At 43.9% G+C, this 9278-nt stretch overlaps 1 protein-coding gene across 1 annotated transcript in view; it reads right to left on the bottom strand.

The window, feature by feature from the left end:
• The window catches only part of Ssh2 (slingshot protein phosphatase 2), a 234447-nt gene extending 228690 nt beyond the window's left edge, over window positions 1-5757 (bottom strand). The window contains 1 exon segment of the mRNA XM_055620388.1: window positions 5635-5757. Within this exon segment, the coding sequence (XP_055476363.1) occupies window positions 5635-5697 (63 nt within the window). The 5' untranslated portion in view covers window positions 5698-5757.
• Window positions 5758-9278: the final 3521 nt, after the last annotated feature.

The raw sequence follows: 9278 nt of genomic DNA, 5'->3' as shown, positions 1-9278 counted from the left end.
GATATGTGTGATCATCCAACCATATATACACATATCACATATGTATATATCACATATATAGATCATCCAACCATATATAGTATATTATATGATTATAGTATATGATATTTGGAATGACTGATTGATTCTGTTTTAGGCTACAAATGCTTTAGTACTCCAGAGAGGGTGCACTCTTGAGCACATCTCAAGTTTTGCTCCTTTACTTAAATAGCAATTAAGACCCGGGATCACAAGCTACCTGTGCTGTTCCTCTTGACACATCATGAAAAGAGATGTGGACCAGGAGCCAGATGCTTAGGCCAGTTTAGCTTCTTACACCAGCTTTGTAACCTTTAATATATCCTAACAACAGCGCCTGCCTGTTACGGGCTGCTCTATAATTAAATTAGATCACAAAACCCAACACTGTATTTATGTGACCGGGTGCTAATACAATATTAACTCAGAAATATATCCTACAGTTTAGAGGTTGGGGTGGGTATTAGTAGATGTTCTCATGGTACCAAGTTTTGTTTACCGGGAATATTGTAAGGTATTGTGACTACAGTTAATAATGTATTGTGACTTAAAAATTGCTAAGAGACTTCAAATGTTTCTCATAAAATATTTGAGGAGATGGACATATTATATTACTTAATCACTCTCAGTATACACATCAAGATACCATGCTATCTACCATAAATATCTATGTAATTTATGTCAATAAACATAAGTATTTCCTGATAAGGATGCAAATAAAGGGGAATTCTCATACACTGTAGCAATATAAATTAGTATAGTCATTACAGGAAGCAGTATGGTAGAGTTAAAAAAAATAGAACTGCCAGATGACCCAGCAAAGGAAATAAAATCAGTATGAAGAGACACCGCACTAGCATGTCTATTGTAGTACTAGACACAACTGCCAAGATACAGAATCGACCTCGGCTTCATCAGCAGAGAAGAAAGAGGAGATAGCGTAGCTAGGCAATAATATAGTATTTACCTACAAAAAGGACACAGTTTTGACTGCCTCAACCTGGAATAGAATTAGAGGACACAATGTTGTGAAATAAGTCAGATACAGAGGAGTAATGCTGTATGTTCTGTAGTCTATGCGGAAGCTGAAAAGCCGATCTCATACAAATTGTGAGGAGAGTAATTATCAAAACCTGTGAACGTGTGGAAACAGGGAAAGATGCGCTGGTTTACAAGTACAGGTATACAGTTGAGTAGGCGCCATCTCCTTTAATAAGATATAGCACAGTATGAGAAATAGGATTAACAATAAGTAATCATATGCTTCAAAGTAGCTGGTAAAGACAATTGGGAACTAGTGTTCCCAACACTAAGAAATGACAATTGTCCAAGGCAATAGCTATAACCATCCTTATCATACCCGCATTGTATGCATGTTTCAAATTACCACACTGTCCCAAATAAAAATACATAAATTGGAAATAAAATGGCAGTTTTTAAAAATTAAAGTAAATTATAAAGAGAAAAATCCTATCACAAAGAGCTGGTTTTTGTTGTTATCTGTGTTGCTGCTGCTGCCTGAACCCAGAGCTGAGTCACAGGTACACTCTTAGCCCAAGAACTCTTAGATTGTCCCTATTAATTAAGAAACATGTATTTTCTTTATTTTTACATTTTAAAAATTTATTTTTATCTGTATAGGTATTTTGCCTGCATGGATGTCTACACTTCATGTGATGTCTGATGCCCCTAGAGACCAGAAGAGAGAGTCAGATCCTCTGGAATTGGGGTTACAGACAGTTGGGCACCACTGTGTCGGGTGCTGAGAACCAGATTCAGGGCCTCTGTAAAGGTAGCCAGTGCTCTTACCAGCTGAGCCATCTCTTCAGCCCCAGCAAATGTTAAGTTTTCCAGGAAGAACAATATGTCCCAAAGGTTGGTGTCTCTTATTCCTCTACTCCTATACCCAGCCAGTCTTTCTCATAATCCCTGACATCTGTCTCTTCCTTTAACACTTCAAAACCCCAGCTCAGACCTTTCCAAGAGCCTTGACTGGTACTACCACTCATGGCCTCTCTTGTCTTTCCTAAAATCCCTCTGGCCCAAATTTCCTAGATCAATTTTCTTAAACCACTACTGTGATCACATCTGCTCAAAACTTGTGAGAGCTTTCTATTACCTTTTTATTAATCCCAAATACCTGGCTCAGTAATTTTTATACCTCTTGATTTTAACTCTCACTGTCCAAATAAATCCTCAAACTGGACTATTTAATCCCTTCATTTAATGCTTTGTTCTTTTCTGACTTTAAGTGTTGTGGCTCATAGCTTTTCTCTGCCTAGGATACCTTGCTCTTCCTATCTTCAATATTGGCCTATAGAAATTAATTTCAAAAACCAGTTTGAGAGACAGACACCTACTGTGACATACTTCTTCATTACCATTACTTCAACATTACCTTCAAAGGTTAGACACATCTTGATTTGAATTACAACTCCAATCAATTACTGGCTGAGTGACACAAGATACATTCCTTAAATATTCCTTGCCTCAGTTTCTTCATCTATGAGGCAGGGATGAAAGCAACTTTCCTTTGGCATATTGTAAGGAATAACTGAATTAAGTCACGTGTGTAAAGTATTACATATTTAGCATGATGCCTGGAATAGATGAGAACCCAAGAAAAATAAATTGTTGGTATTCTAACTGTGACTGCTATTAGTGGAACTTATATATTAATCTGAACTCGGGTAATACTTATGACCATTACAAACTGGCTCTTGTAGAAACAGAATTATTGTCCTCAGTGTCTCTATTCTCTCATCTCATATTTGTCTTCTACTAGCCCTGTTACCTAAGTTACATCATCTGATAGACAGGTAAATGTCTTGCATGACTTAGTATCTCTAATAGTCACTCATACCTAGTAGGTGATTGTATCCAGTTGTTTTTCTTGACTCTGTGAGCAAACACAGGAAAATGTACAACTTAAGCAAGAAAGCACTTATTCGGGCTCACAGTTTCCTAGTCCAGCATGGAAGGGAAAGCATGGTAGCATGAATTTGCTAACATGTGGGCAGAAGAGGAAGCGAGAAAGGGGAATGCTGGAGCTCTGCTGGACTTTTTCTTCTTGTCAGCCCAGCACCCACCCATGGGATGGTGCCACTCACATTTAGGATGGGTCTCCTGGACTCAATTAACCCTCTTTGGAGATACTTTCACAGTAAAGTTGACACTGAAGATTAACTACTACAGTGATCAAGTCTGTTTTATGCTTAATGAGAAAAATACTGAGGAGTTGACAGTACTAAAATACTTAACATATTCAGTAAAAAAAAGTATTACAGAATGTTTTAAATAAAAAGAAAATTCTCTAGCCTCACAAAATGAAATCCATCTTTATGGTTCTAACTTCCTTTTGCACTCTTCCTCACTTTTAAAACAAACCAACCAATCTATTGATACAGTAATACATAAAACAGCAAAATATATGCAGGTCAGGCAGCAGCAGAATATTGTAGTAAAAGGGCCACAAGACAACTGGCTGAGCACAGCTCTGGATGAAGTCAAATAGGAAGACAATTTAAAGGGAAAGATAGCTGGCCTGTCAGTCATGGTAACAATGCTGATTGTTACTCACACACACATCAGTGCCAGGATTTCTTTATACACAGGGCCAAGTATAAACAACTGAAATCATCAGTCCAGGGCATACAGAAATATCTGTCATTTAGTAACAACTGTATTTACATGACCAATTTTAATTGCCTACCTATGCCAAAACGACTATTAACATTCTTCAAGATTCTAAAGTATCCCAAGTTTCGACTAATGAAGCCATGTCAAATAGATATAGCTTTACTGTGTATTAACCATTTACTTCAAGATAACTGATATGACACAATGGCTTATCGGTGTTACTATAACAGAAAACGTTTTCAAAAATGCCCAGGGAAAATAATATTACAATACTGGGCTCTGCATACATATGTATGTATCTACTAGCCCTTGATTGCTTTCACAGCCAAAATAATCAGAGGATTTACTAGTAGAGTGAGTTAAGATGGTCTGAAGATATGCTGTGAATTTTGAAAATTCTACCATAAAGCAAAAAAAATAATGTCTATTCATGAAAATACTGCATTTCTACCTCTCTAGCTGACCCTACAATGTCTAGTCAGAGCAGAGCCTAAAATGTCTTTATCAGCTCTGAGGTACAATTATTCTCAAATCACAGAATCGTAAAGCTTTAGAAACTCTTTCAAGTGCCCTACTGCAGGGATTCTTTATAGCAGCTGTCTGGCAAAAGGTCTGCCAGCTTCTGCTTAATACTTTTAGCAATGTGTACTACATTGCTACAAACTTCTTCCCTAAACCAATGGAAATTTGCCTTCCTAATCCTCTATCTAAAGATTTTAGTTTTGTATCCTGGAACATCACAGGGTAAATTAACCTCTGAATAGAGTAATTTCTTGAATTGGGGGAGACACACAAGAAAACTCACAAAGGAGGAAACCGCCACTATATGCAACTGCATTTTGAAATTCAGGAAACTATATTGAAATCACAAGGCAACATGCTTTCGAGATACCAAACCTCACATCTTAGTTAACAAATAATAACCCAACTTTCATACTGTTCAGAGCCATGGTGTTCACTGAATGCCTCTTTGCAACTTGACACTACTAAATCCAACGTTAAAAATTACGATCCTATAAGAAATGGCCTCTCCAATTGCTCACATTTTCACCTAGATGCCTGTTTTAAAGACCCACTTTACCACACTGGTGCAATGCCCACGTTAGCAGGGATTCTCAAAAATGATGCCTGAGAATGTAGCTGTAAAGGAGTCGGGGAGGAGAGGAAGGCAGCAGATAAAGAGCTGGTTGGTGAGTATTTTCCTTCTGGAAACACGCTTTAGCGACACAAGCATTGGAAGTCATGAACCATCCAAGCACAACCCGAGAGCAAGAATGATCATGAGCAATGAGAGAAAAGCATAAACGTCCGTAAGATGGAAATGGATTGGCAGTGGTCACTGAGCAGCACCAGATGCTTTGCGACCTCACTGAGAAAGGTAAAAGTCCAAGAAGCAGACGCGACCACTGCCATCTTTTAAGGGAGGGAAGAGAACAGGGACTAACTACCCTTGAGCACTCCAGTGAAGCCTGAACTGTGCAGAGCACAAGAGGATGCCCGAGACTGGTGAAAGGCACCCTCGGGGCGAGACGGAAGAGGGATGCGCAGTGCACTGACTCGGTCCCTGAAATGGTGTGGGTAAGGGATGCGGGTGCGGGTCGGGGGTAGGTCTAGGAGCCCACCCTTCTCCTCCCTGCAACAGAGCAACAGAGGGTAAAAGAAGGGGGAGGGTGAGAAGCAAGAATGACTCATAGCCCAAAGGAAGTGCTCAAGCCATGGGAAGCGTGCTGCGGGAGATTTCCGAGCCAGCGCTGTGCGGGGCCGGGTGCCCCAGGTGATGGGGGCAAACCCCCCAACGCCTGGCAGCCGCCGCCGCGCGCCGGCAGGACGAGGGTGTGGGGGGTTCGCGGCAGCCCGAGTGCCAAGGCCTGGGAAGAGGCGCGGCGCGTGCGCAGTGGCGTTCGGCGGGACCCGCTGAGGCAGAGCGGAGCCGCAGTGACAGACGGAGGCGAGGAGCTGCCGCCTGGAGGGACTCACCGAGGCGCAGGGGCTGGAGGTGGTGCTGGGGGTGGGCGACCGCTGGACCGTGACCAAAGCCATCTAGGCGCTGCTGGGCTGTTGCCGGCAGGGCATTCTCGTCCCGAGTGTGGGGGGCGGGAGGTGACGGAGCCGGGACGCGGGGCGGAGGGCGCAGGGCCGGGGCGAGCGGCGACGGGGGGAAGGCGAGGCCGCGGGGACGGCCCCGGGCTCCGCACCCACCACCGGACTCTCCCGACTGACGCGCCGAACGGGCGGCGGGCGGGCGGGCGGGCGGTTCGGCAGCTGCGGGGCACAATGAGCGCTCCCAGTGCGCAGGCGCCACCTGTCAGCAACCGCCTCTCCCCTCGGCGCGCGCCGCCGCCGCGGCGTAACCCTTGAGCTGCCGGAAGCTGCCGCCTGCGCGCGCCGCCCCTCCCGGGCGAGCTCGGGGCCTGCCGCCGCCCCCCGGGCTGCTCCCGCCCGGCCGGGCGCGGGGCGCGGGGCAGGCCGGGGAAGGGACCCGGGAAGCCCGCCGCTCGAGGGGTCCTGAGCCGGGGCGGGCGCCGGTCCTCACGCTGGAGACACAACCGTCTTCCGAGGTGGGGCGCGCAGCCCGAGCAACCTTAGAGGAAAACCGGGGGGAAAATCCCCGGCCAGCACGTTTCCGGGTGGAGAAGGGTCCGCGGGGGCCGGACGCCTCCTCGGGGCTACACCCGGGCGACCGGCCCACCCGCTTTGCCCTGGCCCTCTGGAGGGCTCTGTCTTTACGAGCGTCCCCGCCCTCCTCATCATAAAGGACCTCAGGCTTAAGGACCAGAGTTTCCCTAAGAAAGGGCTTTTGTTTTTGTTTTTGTTTTTGTTTTTTCCGTAGTAAACACTGGAAACTTGGTGGTACCCTCCTGCTTCGTCCGCTGCCTGCCTAAAGTCAGTCACGGTTCCTGAGATGCTGAGGGAACCGGGCGGGGCGGGGGGGCACAGAGAGCTGGATCCTGGGTTGGAAGGCTCCAACTGCTGCTTACCTCCTGTTTGCTTCCTACTGTGGGGATCTCCCCTACACCAATGATTTGGCCCTTGAGCTTTCTTCTTCCCCTCTAAATTCCATTATTTCGTAGATGTAAGTGAAAATGTAGATTTCAGATATTTTGAAGGAATGCCTTTCTAAATGACAAGCTGCCAACATCAACCAAAAATGTAATGAAAAATAAAATCAAGATTAAAAGAAATCACACAGTGCAAACCGTTGCTACTTGGAGGAGGTAAACACCACCATCCGTAGCAAGGCTGTAGAAAACACACACTTGGGGCTCTGCAGTTTCTAAAGCCCACCTCTTTTTGTTTGTCACTCGAATGCTCTTGGATCTCACTGCTCCTTTTAAACTGGCGCGGCTGTCATGAGCTCTTTCTGGTTGCTGTGTGGTTAAGTGACCCAAGAGCCCTCTATGCTGAGTCTTTGTTCTCTCCCTGGGGCCCTGTGGTTGAAATAATTAGCAGGGAGGTTCCATCAGGAATCACGGAGGGTCCTACACTGTACAGCCCTCTGTAGAGCTTATGAGAAATCAGCCGATGGGCTTTTGCCCCCTGGTGGTGATCAAGAGTGCCTATGAGACGAAAATCTGTGGTTCACGGATGAAACTCTTTTTCCCCAGAGCTCCAGAGTAAACAGGAAAGAGAAGGCAAGGTTCAGAAGGAAGAACTTTGAACCAATACTTAAGAGAACAAACAGAAAACTAAGTAGAGAGCCAAGAACTCTACATGGATGAAAGCTGAGTGATCTCAAATAAATGTGTTTATAAACCAAAGTATGTCCAAATCAGCAATTCTCACTGCGTTGGTTCTCTTACTGACATGCGGTCGACGACTTGGATTATTTCTTACGTAGTAGCATACTCTAAAGAAATTCATATGGGAGAGGAGACATTTAATTCCATTAACCTTATAGTGGGGAAGAGCGCTGCTGTGAGGTCAGACCTAGCTTCTAGTTTCAGCTGTGTAAAACCTTATGCAAATGATTTGAAATCTTTGAGCTGTAGTTCCTTATTCTCTATGATGAAACTCTGACAGGACTGTCATAATCAAATGAGATAATGTATGTAAATTAAAAGGTCCTCCATGCAGTTGAGATAATTTTTCTATTCATTGTAGGGTGTTCTGAGTTGAGAGAGGCCTTGTTGAGTGTATCCTCTGCGCAGGGAATATCTTCAAGCAAAAGAAAAAAATTAGAAGACATGATTCATGTTTTTTCTAAACTGTAGGTTAGTGGTCAAGATACATGTCATCTGTAGCTTGGCATGTCTAAGGTGATGAAATTGGGTTATAAAGTATTCAAATTTACACTGTACCAAGCTGTTATTTATTAACATATAAAGGAAATGTTACTCAGTGGTATATTAGAAACTGAGATTTGAAAATTATTGCTGCATGTTCATTAACTTACCAATTGATAGAATGTTGAGTGTATGTTTTAGCCTTGGTTTTTTTTTAATTTGTGCATATGTGGTAGAAGTGTATGTGTGAGTATGAGTGTAAAAATGTATGTGCCTGTGCATATATGTGTAGAGGACAGAGGAGTGACTTTTTTTCCCTCTGAAACAGCGTAGTAGTCAATTCAGCTACACTGTCTGGTGAGCCCCTGGGATGGATTGTCATGGCCCTCTTACGTACAGAGGTTAAAGAAAGACTCTAATTTGTTTTTTACATTATTTGTGGAATGGGCAACATGCATGTGCATGGTTCACATGTAGAGGTCAAAGGACAACTGGATATAGTTCTCTCCTTCCACAATGAGGACCATGAGTATGAAGCTCAGGTCCTCAGGCTTGATGGCAGGTGCCTCTACCCACTGAACCATCCTCACTGGTCCCCAATGGCTGTATTAAAGACAAAACAAGTATCTCAAGGGCCCATAGCCTATGTTCAACCAATAACGGAAGTACAGTTTAAGGGTGCTATGGATTCAGCCACCTTTCCTAGACTGGGATTATAGATATCTGTCACCAAGTTTGGCAGTGGTAGCTTAATTTGAAAAAGAAAAGAAAATCCAAAAGTAGGATTCTCCACAGAGCCAGAACAATGAAAGTCCCAGTTGTACTCACAACTCCATCACTCTTCCTGTCTGTGGTGCTGAGGCCTGATCAGGCCAGGGGAGTCCATCTCTCCACGGGTGAGAGAAGAGGGCACTGAAGTCAGCTGGTTCTTAGCTTCAAAAGCTCTTAACCTTTTTACAGAAAGATACTTCTCATGTTTCACATAGCCACTATATTTCATGAAGGCCCTCAGGTTAAGAAGCCTTGTTCTCTCCATGTCCTGACAGCCATGGAAATAATATTGGCATGGCACGCTGGGAGAGTTAAAAAGTTAAAGACATGGCATTTGGGGAAAAATAATTTTCTCAAGATGCATATACTTTAGAAGAGTGCAGCAATAACAAAACCCTCAAAACAGGGTGTCTTGCAGTCCAGGTTGGTCTTGAACTCACTTCGCGGCTAACACCTGCAACACCTGCTCCTCTTACCTCAGCTTTCCAAATGCTGCAAGTACAGGTTTATACCACCACACTTGGCTTAGTGATGCATATTGCTAGTGAAAAAAAATAAAGTGAATGTATAGTAGGATAGTAAATATTTAATTTGTATAAGTTTCTAAATAAAATCTGTTAAATTTTT

Source organism: Psammomys obesus, unplaced genomic scaffold (assembly GCF_907164565.1).
Source record: "Psammomys obesus unplaced genomic scaffold, mPsaObe1.curated_primary_1811, whole genome shotgun sequence".
NCBI classification, from domain to species: Eukaryota; Metazoa; Chordata; class Mammalia; order Rodentia; family Muridae; genus Psammomys; species Psammomys obesus.
The sequence above is the reverse complement of the archived record's forward strand: the minus strand, read 5'-3'. Positions and strand labels throughout refer to the sequence as shown.